General features: G+C 38.7%; 1 protein-coding gene across 1 annotated transcript in view; it reads left to right on the forward strand.

Annotated features, from left to right (window-relative positions):
- Positions 1-21,755, forward strand: part of ADPRHL1 (ADP-ribosylhydrolase like 1) — an 88,444-nt gene that overhangs the window by 27,587 nt on the left and 39,102 nt on the right. The window contains exons 3-5 of the mRNA XM_069093938.1: positions 2,364-2,489; positions 12,967-13,107; positions 21,182-21,309. Coding sequence (XP_068950039.1) covers positions 2,364-2,489; positions 12,967-13,107; positions 21,182-21,309 — 395 coding nt within the window. The remainder of the gene's footprint in view (positions 1-2,363; positions 2,490-12,966; positions 13,108-21,181; positions 21,310-21,755) is intronic.

Genomic DNA, 21,755 nt, shown 5'->3' on the forward strand with positions numbered 1-21,755 from the left:
TCTAGGGCCAGCACTTTATCCACTGTGCCTAGCTATCCCATGTCTTTCCATACTTCAAGTCCGGCATTCAACGGGTGTCTCTCTAGATCAATTAGTCATGGTTTTGGCACTAAACTTATAATTTAGATTCTTCTTACTCCAGTTCAAAGAGCTTTCCGTTAGACTCTGTAGAATAAGTAACCTATAAGTAATAGAAATGTTTTCCCTGATGTTATTTCTGTATCTAATTCACTTAGGTTAAATTATTTTCCTTTGTGTCTGCTTGATTCCAGCAGCAAGGTCAGAAAAACTACGTAGAAGTCAAGAAAGAATGAATATTAACTATACCTATTAATGATAATTATATGGGAAAAGAAACCATTTTGGACACCTACAATTTCTATGATCAACTTTGCTATGGTTCAGTTGTGTCTGAGTCTTTGTGATCCTGTATGGGATTTTCTTGGCAAGGATAGTAGAGTGGCATGCTATTTCCTTCTCCAGTGGAGTAAGGCAAGCAGAGATTAGGTGACTTGCCCAGGGTCACACAGCTAGTGTGTGTCCGAGGCTGGATTTAAACTCAAGTATTCTGGATTCCAGGCCCAGAGCCCTATCCACTGAGCCATCTAGCTGTTTCATAATCAACAGTATTTTTAACGTACTGTTTTTTAGTTTTCAAAGCACTTTGATTCAATTTTAAGAAGCATTTGTCAAGCATTTTCTATATACCAATCACTGTGAAAAGAATACAAAGACAAAAGTGAAACAGGTACTTTCCTCACAGGAAAAGCCTTCATATAGGAGTTATGGAAAAAAGCCAGGAGCCATATATTGAAGGACTCTAGTAATTCTGTATGGTAGAGATAAGGAGGAAATATATTCTAGAGACGGAGAGTGAGGCCCCAAACCAGACCAGTTTGAGTGGAACAGAAAATCCATGAAAGCCAATTACATATTGTTTCATTTGCTGCTCAGAAAAATCTTACAATGCTTTGTAAACCATATAATTATATAACAATATAAGTTGTCTTGTTGTTACTGTGTAGCTATAGTAGTTCCCATTATACAGAAACCAAATCTCAGAGAAATTAAATGATGCACTTAGTGGTGGTAGAACTAGAAATTCTTCTGGCTCCTAATCCAATGCGTTATACCACAGGAAGGACATGAGGACATGTGGTATGAACATGGGCAGCAACACACACAATGAATGCCTGAGGCTCTTCTTCAGTGTATATGACTGGAATGTTTATAGGAATCAGAGCTTCAGAGTTATTTGAAGTAAGATTCTTCAATTCTTATGTTTTCCAAGTTCAGGAGGAATAAATGAATTGTCAATCACTTAACTTTAAGAGATATTTCCAGCCAATTAACCCCAATTGCCCTGCCTTCTCCCCTACAAAAAAAAAAAAAGAGAGAGATTTCCTAAGAACTGGGATGTTATGAGGTTCAAAGGAGGTAATGGTATAAAAATATTTTGCAAAGTCTATATAAATGCCAGCTCTCATCACCATCATCATTCAGCCACCAGGCCTCCAGTCTTGTGATGACTTCATTCTTTGCTGCTTCTGAATTCACGTTATATTTATAAAGCAATACAAGGATGTGCTGATAAATGTTTAACACCTAGCTGTTGTTCAGTCATGTCCAACTCTTTGGGACCCTGCTTTGGGTTTTCTTGGCAAAGATACTGGAGGGTTTACCATTTCCTTCTCCTGCTCACTTGACAAATGAGGAAACTGAGGCAAACAGGGTTAAATGACTTGCCAAGGTTGACACAGCTAGTCTAAGGTCAGATTTGAATTCAGGATGATGGATCTGTGCTACCTAGCTGCCCTTAACAAGTGGACTCTGGGGAAAAATGTATTTATTCACACACTTTTAAGCTTAATCACCATTAATAACATTTTCTTAAGTCTAGTCAATCAATATAACAATAAATCAAGCCCTAGTTTGTAGCAATGCTGATTTCTGAGGTGTAAATGGCCACCTTGAAAATTAAAGCTAAAGTTTGCTCCAACATACTCCTGATGGAGTGCCTACAAATGGGCAAGGTAGTGTGCTAGGTACAATGGAGAACGCACAGATGATGCTGGGCCTGACCTCATGGAGCTTAGAATTTACCGAGATGTATCCAGATCCAACTCAACAAACATGTATAAACCAAGACAGACTTTGAGAGCACAGTGAGATGTGGACAGCAGAAGAAAAGATGAATAGAGAGCATGCTTCTTTTGGGAAGGGTCACAAAGGAGCTGAGACAGCCTTTCGCCTGTGCTTTGAAACACACGTGGGATTTTAACAGTCAAAGCTGTAGAGTCAAAGAATATGACAATAAAAGACAACGTGGATGCTTAAAGCCTTTTAATGATGTTTTTATGTAGGTTCAGGATTTGGAGCTGCTACCAAAGCCATGTCCATTGGTATGAGATATTGGAAGCCTGAGAGGTTGGAGACACTCATTGAAGTGAGCATTGAGTGTGGACGAATGACCCACAATCATCCAACAGGTAATGACTGTGTTGCGATGAATTGATGATCTGCTGGGCTAACAGGAGTAGGGAACCTGCGACTTTGAGGCTACATGTGGCCTCCTAGTTCTTCAGACGTGACCCTTTGACTCAATCCAAACTTTGTTCTCCACTCCTGGCCACTAGAATGATGTTGCTAGCTATTCTTCTTTTTTGGAGGTGGGAAGGCAGGACAATTGGAGTTAAATGACTTGCCCAAGGTCACACGGCTAGTAAGTGTTAATTGTCTGAGGTAAAATTTGAACTCAGGTCCTCCTGACTCCAGGACCCACGCTCTACTCACTGCCCCTCTTACTAGCTTTTCTTAAAGGTATCAGACCCTCTAATCCCAGGTTAACCAAGAACCCATACTGAAGATCTTCCCCACGATGAAATCAGAAATCCCATGCCATTACACATGATCTAATCTGAAGTCTATGTAAAAAGGAAAAAAGAATAAACCGATGTCTATATTGTCAGTCAGAAAAGTATTATTTCTCATTACCTCACCTGGAAGAATGGTTCATCTATATTTCTGTTTTCTCTCCCATCTGTCATTGATCTCTCATGCTGGTACCTTTTAAATTATAATTTGAATACATTCCCTGTAACAGAGTGTAAGGAGACCCTTTCCCCTCCCTCATCACAAAGACTAGAAAAAGTAACCAGGATAAGTGTCTTAGCTTGATCTAATCATAAGCAAGAATGACATATTTGCACAACAATCTGCATTAATGGAGGAGATACCCATACTGATAAGAACACAAATCCATCTGAGTATCTAATGATTTTAAATACAGTTTCCCATTTTCAAAAAATACATACAAATGTATATTTTCTATATTTACATATATGTATAAGCATACATGTATAAATAATGTAAACATATACATAAGATACATGTGGATGTGTGGGCAATCAGAATGGGCATTGTATACTAATACAGTTTATGGTCATCAGAGAAAAGACTCCAATAACTGGAAACACAGTCATCCCAAGAATATGACAGTTCAGGGTCACTTCCTTACACCCTGTGTTTTAGGCAGCTTTTAGCTGCTAAGAAATGACTGGGGAAGGAAGAAGTGATTTGAGGAGCGGAGAAAGAAGTGGTAAGCCATCTCATGATAAACACACTGACACACTCAGGAAAGTGCTTATCTGCACTAAAGCAAAGCGTATAGGACTACACGCTCCCTTTTAGGCCCCATGTTACTCTTTTCAGACTTCTTTTCCCTCCAAGACTGCCCTTGATAAACTAAATTTTTTAATTACTGTCTTTTATTTCTACATAATCTAAATTTCCTCCTGTATCTCCTCTCCTTTCTCCTATACTCAGCCATTCCTTGTTACGAAGAATACTTCTTTAAAAAAGCAAAGGAAAAAAGGGGAGAAAATCAGAAAAATCAATATATTAAAAAAAATTCTGACGATATATACATTATTCAATACTTGTGGCCTTCTCCCCCTCCCCAGAACCACTACTTTTGCAAAGCTGTGGAGAGAGATGTCTTCTTATATCTCTTTTTTGGGGCCAAATTTGCTTTGATGTTAATTTTAACTTCGTCTGTATAAAATAACGGCGCCAAGGGTTGTGAATAAAAAACACCAGCTCAGCAGATTGAAATAGAAAGATTTGAAAGGGCATTGAATAAAACTAGAGCAGACTTCTATTCACTGGGTGAACACCCTGGTGAGTGTACAAGTATGAATTCCAGAATATTAAAGGTGTCATTGCTACTCATGATAGCTTCAACAATAAACTCAATAAGCTGGTTTCTACAATTCTCCAAATTATAGTATAAAAGTATATAATGCAAACTTTTTTTTCATTTTTTAAAACATTTTATTCCAGGTACAATATCTTCAATTTTAAAAAGCATTGGTGATCTTTGCCTTATTACCAGTCATATTCCATATCTATCCATCATATTAAAACCCCTCAAAAATTAAGCAAAAACATCCCATACAGAAACCTTGTCTGGAAGTGTACATAGCGTCCTATCCTAAAAGGCCCTCATCTCTCAGCTATGAGAAAAAAAGGAATATTTTATTAAATCTTCTACAAGTCCTTCAATGAGTTTTTTCATTACTCAAACTTCAGATTACTTTTATTGATCTTTTCATTTATATATTGGTTTATTAAATCTTCAAGTCCTTCATTGGCTTTTTCATTACTCAAAGTACAGATTACTTTTTTTTTTTTACTGATCTTTTCATTTATATTTTGTATTTACTGAATATATATTATCCTCTTGATTTAGCTTATTTCATTATAGATTATTTCACACAAATCTTTCCACATGTTCCTGAATTTTTCATAGTCATCGTTTTTTATCTTAGGATAATATTCCATTGAATTTCTATACTGTAGTTCTTTCAGCATTAATTTCAATACCTCAATTGGTGGGCGTTCAAATTTTTCTTTCTTTTCTGGAGTTAAACATATTTTAGTTGGTTCAATTGTTAAGAAAAATAAAATATTATTTTAAATAAAATATACATCCTTATAGTTTTTATATAAAATTTCTTACCATTTTATTTTATGTAAAATTATTTTATCATACAAAATATTTTCTATATTATTTTATAAAAATTTTATAATTTCATATAAAATATAAATTGTAACAATATTAAAATGATATTTTATATTACTTAATTAAAATACTATTTTTAAGAAGAAGGAAGCTGGCAACATAATTTAGTAGGTTTCCTGTAGCATTTTGCTAATATATTCCAAACTCTTCTTTTTTGAGAGGATTTACATTTCAATGTATTTTAACTGTAGCTACTTATATCAATATTCTGACAATATTCTAAAGAAATGTTATGGCTTGAAATTGGAGCAATTATGCATTTTTTTAAAAAAAAACTTCATTCCCCTTTAAATTGTTAAACATGAACTTGGTCAACAAGTGTTGCTATTTTTGTTGTGACACATGTTCTCACAAGACTAGAACATTCCATGAGGAGAAATAGAGTATTATCATGGTATTCATTCTTTTTTTTCTTTTTTTTTTGGAGGGGGGAAGGCAGGGCAATTGGTATTAAGTGACTTGCCTAAGGTCACATGGCTAGTTTTGTGTTGTGCCTTCTATTTGCCTTTGCAAATCCCTCTCAATTCTGTTGTTCTTACCTTGATTATTTCCTACTTCACTTGTATGTAGTTCATGTAGCCCTTTGCATTTTATCTCCCTCACTAGATGGTGAACTCCTTGAGAGCAGGGACTATTTTTTTGCCCTCTTTTGTATTCCCATGCTTTGCAATGATACTTGACCCATAGTATCACTGTTCAGAGGTTTCAATCATGTCTGACTTTTTTTTCTTGGCAAAGATACTGCAGTGGTTTGCCATTTCCTTCTCCAGCTCATTTGACAGATGAAGAAACAGAGGCAAACAGGGTTAAGTGACTTGCCCAGGGTCACACAGCTATAAGTGTCTAAGGTTGAATTTGAACTCAGGATTTTCCTGACTCCGGGGCTGGAGCTCTATCCACTGTGCCACCCTGCTGGGTGCTCAGTAAATGCTATTGACTAGCTGAGGTATAAACTATATTTCTGGTTTAGCAATCTGCCTTCCACAGGCCCTGTCGATAGATATCAATACTTCAACAGATCTGTGCCCTCATCCCTCCAAAACTGCCGCTCATAGTCCCGCCAGGTATTTTTCATCTTGTGGGATTCATTCACATTCTTCCCTAAGTCACCCATAGGAGAGCTCCCCAAAGTGTCTGGGGACTTAATTTAAGCCTTTTAACCATCTTGTTATTGTCATGTAAAAGTTTCATCTTTCCAAAGTGGATGGACAAAAATCTATCCAATTAATTGACTTTTCCAAACTAGTTAAGAGTCTCTCTGAAAGATCCCAATAGAGTGTAAGCTTCTTTTGTCTTTTTATCCCCTGTGCCTAGCAAACAGAAAGCACTCAATAAATGCTTGTTGGATTAGATTATAATTGTTTTTCCCATGGAAATGCCCTAATAGTGATAAGAATTTACTTAATATGTTATTAACAAATAGAGAATGAATAATTTGAATTGGTTTTGATTTAAAGGATATGTAGAATATTTTTGACTATTAAGCTTCTAATCTTATTAAAATAATGAAGTAAATAATGAGGGCAGCTAGGGGATGCAGTGGATAGAGTGTCAGGCCTGGAGTCAGGAAGACTCATCTTCCTGAGTTCAAATCTGGCCTCAGACACTTACTAGCTGTATGACCCTGGGAAAGTCACTTAACTGTTTGCCTCAGTTTCCTCATCTGTAAAACGAGCTGGAGAAGGAAATGGCAAATCATTCTATTATCTTTGCTAAAAGATCCCAAATGAGGTCACAAAGAGTTGCACACATCTGAAAATGGCTGAACAATAACAAAAAAGATTGCAGTTCTGATCCATATATGGACATTTAATTCTCTCTGATTCATAACTATCAACAAATCCTGCCACCCACCCATTGTCTTATAAATATAGACAGTGGGGAACAAGAGAAGACCACTAGATAAATTAAGGCAGATGTGTTACCCTTCTTGGCAAAATGATTCAAAACAATTGCTTTCCCACAGATAGCAGTTACCAATATAGAGACCTAGAATTGCAGGGTGGGAAGCCCTGAGAGGTCACCAAGTTTTGTATTTGAACCTGAGCAGAAATGCCTCCTTTCACATTTTTACCATATAGTCATGCAGCCTTTGAAAACCTCCAGTGATGGGGAACTCATTACCTCATAAAATAACTCATTCTACTTCTTGTCAGCTGCAATTGTTGGAAAAAGGAAATTGGTAGAGAAGGAAATGGCAAACCACTCCAAAATCTTTGCCAAGGAAACCCCAGATTGCATCATGAAGGGTCAGAAACGACTGAACAGCAATTTCCCAGCTAAAATCTATTCTTTGCTCCATTAGTCTTTTGCTCTGAGTCCTAGCCAGACACCTAGTTGGTGCGGTGGATCAAGCACTAGACCTGGAATCAGAAAGACCTGAGTTCAAATCTGGACTCAGACACCAGTTATGTGATCCTGGGCAAGTCACTTAACCTCTGTCTCAGTTTACTCATCTGCAAAATGAGGAAAATTATAACAACCCTATATATTGGAATTTATTGGAATTTGAAATAATTGAAATTGAATATTGCACATTAGTTTAAAAAGACAGACCACAATGTATAATTCCTTTATTCAAATTCCAAATAGGGTTGTTGTGAGGATCAAATAAGAAGATAATTGACAAGGACCTGACACATATTAAGCACTATGTGATTGTTAACTATTACGATTGTTGTTGGTTTTGTTATTAGGGGCAAAATAAGACAAGTCAATTAATCAATCAACAAATGTTGATTAAACCTTAGCATGTGGTACCATGCTAGGAGACAAAAGTGAAGCAGTCCTTGCCTTCAAATATCACACAATCTAGCTAGAGGAGATAACATGCACATATATAGGTATACTGTATACAAAATAATCTGAAGGCAATAAAAGGTGGGGAGGGGAGCAGGACAACATGAAAAACTTCATGTAGAAAGTTGGTGCCAGGAAGGAAATTAGGAGTTGTAAGACATAAGTGGAAAACAGCCAATATAAACACACAGGGATGAAGTACCATGGAGGAGGAACAGTAAGAAGCCCAGTTTAGGTAACAGTATGGTGCTGAAAGGGCATGTGTGTGTATAATGAGTGCATGTGTATATATGCATTTATATGCATGCACATATACATATGTGTACACAAACATGTATATGTGCAATATCCAAATTGTGTGCACATGTACACATATGAATAAGTGCACATATACATGTGGATGCACTGCATGTATATACATGCATACACATATATTTCTATATGTATGCACATGCATGCGATACGCACACACATATTTGTGTTGTGTGTGCACACATGCATATAAATATACACACATATGTATATATAGCCTGGAAGGTAGGTTGAGGTCACATTATAAAAGGCTTTCAATGCCAGAAAAAATTTATTTATATTTGTTCTAAAAAGATGCTGTTTCTTACTCTCTGATTTCTGAAATGCCTCTTTTACCTGATGCCCTGTTAAATAAGTGAAGTGTATATTCCTTCTGCCTTCTTTATGTTGTTCAGTCACGTCCAACTCTTCATGACCCCATTTAGGGTTTTCTTGGCAAAGATATAGGAATGGTTTGCCATTTCCTTCTCCAGCTCATTTGACAGATGAGGAAACTAAAGCAAACAGGGTTAAGTGACTTGCTCAGGGTCACACAGCCAGTAAATGTCTGGGGCTGGATTTGAACTTGGGTTCTAACAGAATTCTATCCACTGTGCTATCTAACTGCCCATTCCTTCCACCTACTCATCCCTGAAGAATTGTCCATGATTGACTAAATGTTCCTAGTTACTTTAACAGGTTTTCATGTGATATTATTCTGAGTCTTCTTAACATATACTGGTCACCCTCTTTTAGATGCTCTTAGGTTTATTAAGATGGGCATATGACGTGTTCAAGGAGGACTAATACCTCTGGTATGAGTGCTTTTGCAGCGCCAATGCGATATTCGCAGTGCCAACGGCCACTATAAATATACCTGCATAGTCCTCTATCACAAAATATAACTGACTCTCCATAGAGAAGATAGAAGCAAAACATTTGTTCAGACACCAGAAAATCAAATCCCCAAACCAGTAAGCCAATCCATCATAGTAGCAAAGAAGTAAATATGCCACAACAGCACAGAGCCACAGCATCCTAGTCTCCCCACAAACCAAAACAACCCTAACTGTTATAGCAGGTGGCAAACACCAACTTTTACTCACAAGCCTAACTGTCTCCCTGGGATGCATCCTCTCCTCCCTCTAGTCTAACTGCTCTGACTCCCAGCTTCTTGTGGGCTCTGCCACCCTTCAGCAAACTCCTCCCACCACAGGCTCCATGTGAATACATTCAGCCTATTAGGGGGCAAAAAGTATCTTCACAGCAGGGGAGATCTTCAAAGGCCCCCCTAGGTCTACTAAGGGGCAGGGAAGAACTTCAAATTCCCATTCCCATTAGAGCTTTTCAGGGCTGTTCACCCACCTTTGGCGTCTAACCGTCACCCAACTCTCACATGTGGCTCCAAGAAGCTGTAGTATGCATAGTGGCCACACCCTGGTAAAACTGTCTCAGCAGATGTCTCAGTAAAACCAGGCTGAGTGTAACCTGTGGGCCTCAAACCCATTGGTGAGCTAGGGAGGTGTCTGCCCCAGATGTGAAGACCACCCCTCAGAGTAGGCAGATGAGAACAGTTTGTCCCAATACCACGAAGGTGGCTAAAGCAGGCATTGTTGTGAAGCTCTTAAAGCCTGATCAGACATCAAAGATGCCAGGGTTATCCATAACTTCTGGGGCCATTCGCTTTCCTTTTGTCTTGCCACTGGAAGAGAGAATGAGGCCACTGACTTTGTGCAACTTTGCCTCACTCAAATCCAGTTCACACACAGGTTAAGACATCACTGCATGGTGTCATTGGTCCTCTCAGAAAACAAAGGATGAAAGGTTTATCCAGGTTCTTCCTAAAATGTGGCATTCAGAATTGAAACTAGTCATAGGATATTCCACTAGAGATCTCCTTCAAGGCTGAGAAGAAACTATTTATCAGTACTCTTCAAATCAAATCATTCAACCACTTCTAGATTCCAGGTCACATCTCCCTATCTTGTCCATAAAGATTCCATTAGAAATTTTTCCAAGTGCCATTCTGAAATCCGAATACACTGTGCTGATAGTATTCCCCTGATCTACCCAACTAGTAAGCAGCCTAACAAAAAAGGAAATAAGATTAGTCTGGCATGCCATTTCTTTCTAAGCCTAGACTAGCTTACAGAGATCACCACTTCTCTTTCAAAGCATTCACAACTTATCCCTTTAATAATGTACCATAGATACAGAAATCCATCTTGCCCTACAAGAAAGTAAGGGGGAGGGAACAAGTGAAGGAATAGGGGAGGGTATAAGAGAGGGCAGACTGGGGGAAGGGGTAATGAGTATGATTGTCATCTTGGGGTGGGGGGGTAGGGGAGAGATGGGGAGAAAATTTGGAACTCAAAATCTTGTGGAAATGAATGTTGAAAACTAAAAATAAATAAATAATGTGCCTTAGAATTTTGGAAGAGACAAAATAAAGTTCAGTCACATACATTTTGAAGAATTCACCTTCCTTTTTTAAAAAAAAAATCAAAACAGCACATCAAGAATAACACTTTTTAAAGAGCATTTGCATGAATTCTGGTCTTTTTGCTATTTAGAATCACTCTTCTGTTCTCTCTGAACAGATCTGATGGATAATAAGACTTTTCTCTGCCCAAATGACTTGAATGCTTGGAATTTTATTTTTGTCATTTCTTATTTATACTTCATAAATGTGAGGTGCTTTGCTTAAACACATATTCCCAGATTTACATGAGTTTTAATCCCAACAGATATAAGAAAAAAAAATTGATCCCACCAACTGTGACACAGCATTTAGCCAAAGAAAGTTAGAAGAAAAAAAGACAAGAACACCGAATCTAGGATAGAAAATCCATTTTAACAAGGAAACATTTGGAAAGTTCCTGATTTGTGGCCAGGAACCAGTTTAAAAATATAACAGAACAAATCAAAGATGATAAATTTAGTAGAAGTTGGGTTCATACAGGGCAAAATATACAAAAAATAACATCACATCTTAAAGCCTAATTTACCAACCCACATGGTGGCACACATTAATTCAAATGGAAGTGAATCAAATCACCCTATGTATTTATAGTTTCTGGATTTTCGGCATCATATTTATTTATTGGAATTCGAATAAAGGAATTCTACATCGTGGTCTGTCTTATTAAACCAATGTGCAGAAGGCAGCGTATATGAAAAGTAGCGGTCCTTGCCTCACCAATAGTACAGACTTCTAAGCACATATGCAGAGCAATGTACGCGGCACTGGGGAAGAGGTCAAATACTAATAATAGCCAACGTTTATATAGAGCTTACTATGTGCCAGGCACTGTGCTAAGCATTTAGCTGTTATGATTTCATTTGATCCTCATAACAATCCTGGGAGAAAAGTTGCTATTATTATTCCTATTTTATAGATAAGGAAACTGTGGTAGAGAGAGGTTAAGTGACTTGTCCAGGATCACACAGCTAGTAAGGGCTGAGGCTGGATTTGAACTCAGGTCCACTGGTCTATCCACTGTGTCATCTACGGCATGATGTTTGCCCTTACAGAGCTCATAGCTTGATAAGGGGTTATGTGCAATGCACGGATAATTAAAATTTAGAGATATGTGAGAGATGAACACCGTGTGACCCAAAGTCAAAGAGGGGAAGGATAGTTATGGATGGGGTATGGGAAAAGGGTCAAGGATGGTTCCATTATAGCAGTGGCATTTGATATTGGCCCTGAGGGATGGGCAGGATTTCAAGGTCTCATAGAATCTCAGGGTTTGAAGAGACTTCGAGGGCATCCAGTCCAGTCTATCTGGCCAAGAATCCCCTCAACGTTAGAGCATTTCAAGGATAAGGAGCAGCTGAAACTTAGAGGCAAAACATTTATGGGAGAGCAAGTAGGCCAGTCTGCCTGGAATAGAGTCATGCAGAGGGGAGTAATGACAGCCATGTGACAGAGGTGTCTATTCTGAATTTATCTAAGAGGGCTAAGATGGGGAACATCTTTCCACAACATGAAAAATCCCCTTGGCTCCTTAGACAGCCTCCATTTATGTGCTATTCTCCATGACTAGAATATTCTCTCTCCTCACCTGTCTCTTAGAATCTCTCGTTTCCTTCAAGACATAGTTCAAGTACCACCTTCTACATGAAATCTTTTCTGGTCCCTCCACTTGTATTGATGCCTTCCCTGCCAGAACAACCTTGTCTCTTCCTTGTATATATTTTATTTATCCTTATGTGTGTGTGTGCTGTTTTTCCCAAAAGAACATAAGCCCCTTGAGGCCAAGGCCTGTTTCACTGTTGCCTTTGTATTCCCAGTACCTATCACAGACACACATATATGTATAATATATTCTAGGTGTGTGTGCACATATGTATGTGCATATACATATGTGCATATGGACACATATACATGCATGTATGTGCATATATGTGTGCAACCACATAGCTGTATACATATATACATAACAGAGAGTCAATTAGCTGTGTCTGACTTTTCTTCTCCAGTTCATTTTACAGAAGAGGAAACTGAGGCAAACAAGGTTAAGGGACATGCCCAGGGATCACATAGCTAGTAAGTGTCGGAGGCAGGATTTGAACTCAGGTGCCCCTGATTGCAAGGCCAGCACTCTGTTCACTGCATGACCTAGCTACCCCTATCACATATTTTAATGAATGTTTGTTGACTGACTTGGCTATCTAAGCTCAGAGATGTCCAAAAGAGGGTACCAGTTAGTAATGACTTCCTGATTAGATGACAGAGTTGTCACCCTTTATTCTGTTCTTTCTATCCTGCTGTTCTTTCCAATGTCTAGGCTTCCTGGGGTCCCTATGTACAGCTCTCTTTGTTTCTTATGCCATCCAAGGAAAGCCACTTGTACAGTGGGGGAGAGATATGATGAAGGTGGTGCCAATGGCTGAAGAATTCTGTAAAAAGACAATTCGACACATGGCAGGTGAGGATGGTTTATTTTTCTGGTGCATTGTTGTTGGAAAGACGGTATTAGCCTTGATGCATATTGTTCTAGGCTAGGCCAGACTTGGATCAGTCCTGTAGTGGTTCATGTTCCATATTGGATTGAAATGAGATACCTACGAGTCATTTGGCTGTTAATAAAAGCAATTCGCCTAACAAATAGCAAGAAAAGGGATATTCGATGAGAATATATGTTGAGAATACCCCCCCAAACTCATTCTGATGAGCAAAGCTCCCCCGACTCTGAGCTGTCCATCTTCCGCCAAGCATCAGACAGAGCCTTGGGGCTGTTTTATAAGTAGTTGATCAGGAAGAGATGTTAATAGCCTGAGTCATTAGTTTCTCTGAATCAATCAACTTTCAAGGATGCTTTCAGAGCCTTTTAAGGAAGAGCCACTTTCCAGTGCTACAATATAGCCAGAAGGGCTGTGAGTTGGCTCTTATTTAATAAATTGACTTGATTTCAACATACTTAAGGTGGAGTGTTAGGATTGATGTTTATTTTAAATTATTTTTTTCTGAGTTTTTCCCCTCTCTTTATGGTCCTTCTCCTCTGACTCAGGCTCTATACTACCATGAAATAGGGATATAGATAATTTCCTGAGGTCCTTCTCAGTACTGTGATCACGTGATTTCCACCCACCTTCCCCAAAGTCATGAGTAAATTGCATTAAAGTCCAATTTCAACACCTCATTTTGTTGTGGAGGTGATTCTGTGTTTTCTGATGCTATGGTAGTAGAATACAAGATCTGGTCCTAGCAGATTGGAATGACTTGTATCTGTTTTCCAAAGACTACCATAGCTAAGTATTGAGAAGCATTTTGCTATAAGTTTAGCCAAATGATATTTTTTTTTTCAGTTACAGCAACTCATGAAAACTAGCTCATAAGGTGTAGACAGGTCACAGTATATGTTTGTGGAGTGAGTGTGCAGTCTGATGAAATTGCAGGACCTTTTAAGTATTGAAGTACTAAATAGTATTAATATAGAGACATGCATAAATATCAATATCAAGGGAAGTATATTTGTTTGTGTATTATGTTTACATATACAAAGGGAGAGAAGAGAGATAGAGGAGTGAGAGAGAGAGAATGAGAGAGAGATGGGCAGAGAGGGAGAGAAGAAAAATAGAGAGAAAGAAGGGAAGGGAGAGAGAGAAAAGGAGGGAAGCTGGAAAAAAGAGAGGGAAAGGGGAAAAGGAGAAAGAGGGAAGGAATGAGAGAGATGGAAAGATGGAAGGAAAGACAGAAAAACAGAGAGAAAAGGGGAGAGAGGGAAGGAGAGAGAAGAAAAGATGTAATAAAAGACACAGAAAAACAGAGAGGAGAGAAGGGAGAAGAGATAGGAGAAGTGGAGGGAAAGAGACAGGAAAATAGAGTGAGAGAGAAGAGAGGGAAGGGGAGAGACCGAGAATTTGGGATTCTAGGTTCTCTTAAATATCTATTTACATATGTCAATGTCTATGAAAAGGATGAACAATTAAATTTTTATGCTTTCATTCTCAAAGCTACGTAAGTCGGGGGTTCTGTCTGAATTTTGGCCTTTGCAAAATAATGTTATTTTGGTTTTTTATCATACAGCTAGTTAAAAACAAAAAACGATATTTATCTCTAATGCTAAGGAAGCATCAATTCAATGTATGTCAACAAATAATCATTTGTTCCTCCTCTTCCTCTCTAAAGTATTTTCTAAGCTCTAAATACTATCTTCCCGTAATTCTCTGATCCAAATGATACTTTCTGCCACACTCTCAGACACATTATTGACTGAATTCAAAGAGAACAGATTTGATAGCTGGGCTCATAGGCATGATCTGAAGCCACTCTGTCTTAGCCTTATTTTACTGTACTAGGATTCCTTTCTTAAGTGGCCTCTACTAAAAAAAATCCAATCAGTCTTTCATTCCTGAGTCTTTGATAGGTACCATGGAGCTCTGAAGAACCTGCCTCTGGTCCAACAGCGGCTTATGCTTTTCACCACTGTTTATCTCTTTAACCACCAGAAGGCACAGCTGCCAAGATACCTGACCGGACTGGTAGTATCACCTTAGTCAAGTGGCTATTCATTTCACCCAACATCACAGAGCATTCAGTGAGAACACCAAGTCCCTCTGTGGTTTATAGCAGATATTCATATAGCTCTTTAAGGCATATGAAATACTTTACATATGTTATCTCATTACTCTGTGAGGTAGATGCTATTATTATCCCTATTTTATAGACAAGATCAAGAGAGATTAAATGTCTTGCCAATAGTTACCTTGCTACAAAGTGTTTCAGAATCCTGAGACAGGTTTCAAAATCAGGACTTCGCATCTCTAAAGTTGGGATACCACCTAGCCGCATCACCCAGATGCTCTGCTTCTCAGAGATTAACTACTTCTATCTCTCGGCTGCAGGCCCTTTGTGGGTGGCAATGTTTTTCTCATTAAACTTTGGGATTAGTCCCTTGGCTCAGCCCCCACTCACCAAGAAAACTTTTCTCTCTTACCTTGTTGTTGCTTTTTTATTTAATCCAATTAGCATAATGTGGTGGAGTTGATTTCATAACCCAAGTTTAATTGATTCAGTTCTTTACTCAAGTTCACAGAAGCAAAAGCAACTGAATCAAATATATTAAAACAATGACTTCTCCCAGACCCAGAAAGTTCTTAACCATTCTGTTGGTGTGTCCCAAGCCAGTGACTTTTAAGGACACAGTTTAGGTGCCTTAGGTTGAGTTCCTTTTGTCAATCTTTCCCACCAAGACCTTGTAAGCAGCTCAAAAGCTGTTCTATTCAATTGAGGCAGCTCAGGACTTAGGGCATCAGTCCCTCCTTCTGCCATTTTTTCTTCCCTGCTACCCTGCTAACTGCATGGGACTTAGGAGGAAGCAGTTTATTAATGGAAAGTATATAGGCTCTGGAGTTGGATGAACCTTACGTTCAAATCTTGCCTCTGATACTGCTTCTATTATCTTGCTCAGTTGTTTTTCAATTGTGTCAGACTCTTCATGACCCCATTTGGGGTTTTCTTGGCAAAGATACTGGGGTGTTTTACCATTTCCTTCACTAGCTCATTTTACAGATGAGGAAACTGAGGTAAACAGGGTTAAGTAACTTGCCCAGGATCACACAGCTACTAAGTGTCTAAGGCCAGATTTGAACTCAGGAAGTTGAGTCGTCCTGATTCTTGGACCAGAACTCTATCCACTGTGCCACCTAACTGCCCTTCTACTTATATGATAGACATCTTGGACATCTTAGACAATGATAATAACAATAGCTAACATTTATATAACCCCGTAAGACTTACAAAGTGCTTCTTTATATATGTTTTCTCATTTGATTTTCACAACAACCTTTGGCAATAGGTACCAGTGCTATGATTTTCCACATTTTATAGATGAGAGAACAGAAAGTGTGATTTCGAATGCTGTCTCCTATGAATTTTTTGGGTGGCCTTGGACAAGTGGCTTAACATCTCTGTCTCTCACTCTTTCCACTTAAAAAATGGGGTCAGAGAGGCAATCCAATCTTGGCGTATGATAAGGGATAATGGTGGTAATATCTGAAAAGAGCTTATTGCAAATTTGAAATGCTAAGGATGTTAGCAGATTGCAAAGATCAGTTTCAGGATTCCCACCCCCTACACACACACACACACTCCCAGTTTTATTTTCCAAAGGATGTGGAATGTACTTACGTGTGGTGGTTAAGTACTTGCTAGTACACGAGGTGGGTAGGTACATTCCAATAGCATTTCTGGGAATGTGTTTTAGTCTATTAAGCAAGCTAAATGAGACTTCCTATCTCCCTGGTTTGTAAGCAGACTCTTAATGGGATTCACAACTAATCTGACATTTAATATTTCTATTACACCGATGAAAACATGTTGCAAAACTTAAGCAGAGGTATGCTAATGCTTCTATTTTCAAAGTTCAGTCAAGCTGTTCTGGAGCAATGTTTCCTCCCTCCCTCCTTCCCTCCCGGCTTTACTCATCTTTTCTTTCTTAGTAGATGCTGATTGATAATAATCCCATTTTACAAATACAATACAACCACATTCAAATATACAGGCAAGTCTGAATTGATTAACCCAGCATTTCTATATGCCTCTGGCATACAATTACTGCCCCAGTTGAGCAGGGTCAAAGGAACTCCAGCTGGCATAGCTGTAGATCTGGAAGACTTCACAAGTCATTTAGTCCAATCTCATTTTACAGATGAGAAACTGAGGCTTAGCAGGTAAAGTAGTATGGAATCAGAGGCAGGATTTCAACCTGAGTCCTCTCATTGTGCAGTTGATGTTTTTCCATGGATTTCAGAGTTCTCAGACCCCAGAGCAAGTGTCTTTCCCATTGCATCAGGCTTCAGAAGCCACTGTCCGCTCTGTCTCACCACAACCTGGAATTGCCACTTTGCTGCAACCCATGCCTTCACCACTCCACCTTCTCTGGCAAAATCTAGGGAAGGGGTGGGGGAGGGAGGAAGGGAGGACTTTGATTACCATGCTTCCTCACAAGCTCCTTAGCCTTCATCACTTCTCCCTCCCTTTCACGCTCCTCACCCCAACCCCGGCTCACCCCACATCTCTACCCCCATCCAGCTCTATGCCCTGTGACCACCTCACTCACTCCTCATCCCTGCTCCTTACTCCCGCCCAACGCCAAGCTATTTTTCAGCTTTGTAACCTACTCTTAGATCCTCATTCTCTGCTCTTGAATCCCTGTCCATAGGCAGCTGTCTCCTCCATCAATCATTCTTCTATTGACCTAGAAGAATGTGGGGTGACTGGGTAACCCCTCAAGGGAACAGACTGTCCTGCCTTTCTTGGTGTCTTCAGTGCTTCGTGCGGTGACTGGCACATAGTAGGCAATTTATTGGCTATCGTTGCTGTTGCGGTGTCAGAGACAGGTCTATAGTACTATCAGTGCAATATATTTCCAATGCGTAATAATATAAGTTTTTGTGACCTAGCCTGAGAATTTAATTGCCATTTGTACTGTCATTTATGATGATTATTAGTTATTTACAAGATTTGTAATTTCTTCAGTGCAGGTAATTCTTCATTGATGCAGGTCACTATCCCTTCATGCCTTTAGTAAAACATGATCTTTAGGACTTGTTGTGGTCAAAATAATACAAAATTCAGTTCAGTCACCACATATTAAGCGCATATAAGGCAATGTGCCAGGTGCCAGGGCACAGCTATAAAAAGAAAGGTCCCTTCCCTCGAGGAATTTACATTCTTTTGAGAGGCTATCACATGGGCACTGATAAATAAAAGCAATTTGGAGAGGCAGGGAGAGAGAAAGCAATAACAAGTCAAAGAGGGGATAGAGAAGTCTTCACAGAGGAACTAGCAACTAAAACTGGAAACAGTGAAACCAAATGAAGGTTATTTCAATGATGATATTAATATTAAAAATAAATTCTTATGAATATTTAAAATGTTCATAGCCCTTTAAGGTTTGCCAAGCACTGTACATATATTATCTATTTGATCCTGATAACCCTAAGAGTTACCACAACTTCTATTATCTCCATTGTACAGGTGAGGAAACTGAGGTTTATAGAAGTGACTTGTTTGCAGTAGCCATACAACTAGCGAATATTAGAGGTAGGATTGTAACCCAAGTATCCTTGAATTCCATGATCAGTATTTTATTCCACCATATTGATTTATCAAATATTGATCCCTTCATGGCCAACCTCATGGTTATAAACCCCTCTGTAATCAAGTAGACTGGTCCATGGACAACAGACCATTGCTGTGTCTGTACTCAATGCCTTCCAGTTTAGTAGACCCTGTCAGAGTCAGTTCAAATTGTGCCAGAAGAGTAAAGTCATTACTAGTATTACTAATAGTGGTGGTAATAATAATTAACAACAATACATAGCATTTTGTACAATGAATAGCTTTTATATAGGTGACCTTATTTAGGTCTTCTAATAACACATGCTGTGAAGTAGCTAATACAAATCTTAATATCCTGCCCATTCCAGATGAGGAACTGAATCTGAGATTAAGGATCTTGCCCAAAGTCATATACACTTGGACAGGTAACAGAGCCAGGATTCACACCCAGATTTTGATTCCAAATCCAATGGGTTTTGTTGATGTTTTGTTGCACCATGATATCTCTTGGGAATTGCCTTTATTGTATTGAAAAAGCCAAATTATGACCAAATTCTTCTCAACAAACATCCATTAAGTGTCTACTATGTGCAAAGCATTATGCATTTGGTGCCAAGAAGGGGTCAGATAGAAATTTATTAGGTCATTTGGTAGAGGAGAGTGAGTTGGGAAGGAGGTGTAACTCCCTCTCCTCTATCAAATGACCTAATAAATTTCTTTCTAAAACTATTTCAGATTTCAGGGCTTGTTCTCATGAACAACACTGGTCTTATGGATTTTATAATCTCATAAATACAACATATACACAAATAACTATAATACAAAATGAAACATGAGTGTGTGAGAGGCATACACAAGGTTATATGAGGACTGAAGGGGACAAGATTATTTCCAACCAGCAAGAATTATAGGATGCTGCCTTTGAAATGGATCTTGAAGAATAGATAGAATTTCATGGGGCAGAGAAGGGGGCGACAGAGAGGATGAAGGAAGCAGTCCAAGAATGGGGAGCAAAATAAGCAAAGACACAAAATAGGGAGACAGTGGCAAGTGTAATAGGGGTTGGCACACCATAGCCCTCCCACAGTCCTGTTTTATATGGCCTCGGCTAAGAATGGTTTTACATTTTACAAAAATGGTTTTTACATAAAAAACAATCTTATTGTTTTTTAAAGGTAAAAGTCAATCTTAGCTGGGGCTGTACAAAATTAGGAGGAGGCTAGACTTGACCCTTGGGTAGTAGTTTGCTGACCCCTGTCAAAAAGTATTACAGATGGCCCTGTGTCCTGGAGCATAAGTGAAGGGAAACAGTGACTTAAGGCTAAAAGGGTGTGGTAATACCCAATTGGGGTAGACTTTGAATGCCAGATTAAGAAATTTGGAGAGTAATCAGAAGGCAAAAAGAAGTTATTAAAGGTAAAATATTAAAATAGAGTCAAGAAGTTCATCCTAGTGCAAAATTGAAGGTTAATACAGCAGTAGTATAAAATACCAAATTAGAGCTGCCCCTTCCTCTGTAGGTCAGTGATTTGATGGAGAAGACTGACATTGGGATAAGGAGCTAGATAAGGGCTGAGAGATAGAGACTGAAGAACTGAAACTAAGAAATTGGGTTAAGTACAATAACCGAAACAAAGTGTGAGGGCAGGGAATGAGGAAGATGAGTGAGGAGGATGTCAGAGACAAGTAAGTGTTGGCGAAGGGTTGGACATTGGTGAACCCTGAGAGCTAGGCCAGGGAGGGAAAGGGGAAGAGGGAGGGGAATGAAGAAAGTGACAAGATAGTATGTAATTATGACCTTTCTTAGATGTTGAGAATAGTTGAGAAAATGTTCTTCTTCCCTTGCAGAGGTGGGCGGCTTTGGGGATGAAATTCCACATTTCGTATGATATTAGTTATGGTCTATATATTTATTGGTTTTGTTAAATTGCTTTTTTTTTTAATGTTTGTTGGAAGCAAGGGCTTAGTTCACCAGGGAGGAGAGAGAAGAGGATATATTTGAAAATGAATGTGATATTAAAGCCAAAAGGATTTAATTTTTTTAAAATAAGTAGTAAGTTTTCACTCCACTTCTCACCCTCTTGATATTACTGAACCAGAGTCTGGAAGCTAGAAGATCAGTTAGGAAGTTATTGTAATATGTTAGGAAGTTATTGTAATCAGTTAGGAAGTTATTGTAATGATGCAGTAAGGAAGTAGTGAATGTCTGCACTAGAGTATTCATGGTGGGTATGGAGGGGAAGGGATGTAGACAAGAGATATTACAAAGTCTGAATCAATGAGATTTGGCAAATGATTATAGGGAGATGTATATAATACATAAGAACCAAAGATACCGTCAAAAAGCTATTCTCAGTGCCACTTTAACCAGAATGAGTATTTCAAGGACTCCTCTGCCAAGACTAAATGTAACTGTTGATTTTCTTTGTGTTTAGAATACCAGGAACACTGGTTTTACTTTGAAGCCAAGTGGCAGTTTTATTTGGAGGAGAGAAAAATTGCCGAAGATCAAGATAATAAAGCCACTTTTCCTGATCATTATGATGCAGAGGAGAGAGACAAGGTAAGCTTGATGATTTTCCTTCAGAAAAAAACTCAGACTATTAACTGTCTTCATAGCACTCCATAGGGAACTCCTGAAGACTCACCTTATGGTTATGGTTAAAATGCTGGCTATTTGTACTTAGTGAAAACACTTCAGGAAGTCAGATTTTTTAAATGCACACTTGCAGTCTACTAAATGTTTCTGCTTATGTTTTTCACACAATATTATTCAATATAAATTATTTCTAAAACAAAATTGGAATATTCGTGGACATACAAACTCTAAGTGTGGTTGTACAATCCATGGTACTGGAATATAAGGCAGAATTCTCAGGGGGTTCCTTTAGCTACTCCCTTCCTTCCCTCCTTCCTTCCTTCCTTCCTTCCTTCCTTCCTTCCTTCCTTCCTTCCTTCCTTCCTTCCTTCCTTCCTTCCTTCCTTCCTTCCTTTTTTCTTTCTCTCTCT

The sequence above is a fragment of the Petaurus breviceps genome, unplaced genomic scaffold (genome assembly GCF_028583685.1).
Source record: "Petaurus breviceps papuanus isolate PSGF00001 unplaced genomic scaffold, PetGlider_PUasm1.0 214, whole genome shotgun sequence".
NCBI classification, from domain to species: domain Eukaryota; kingdom Metazoa; phylum Chordata; class Mammalia; order Diprotodontia; family Petauridae; genus Petaurus; species Petaurus breviceps.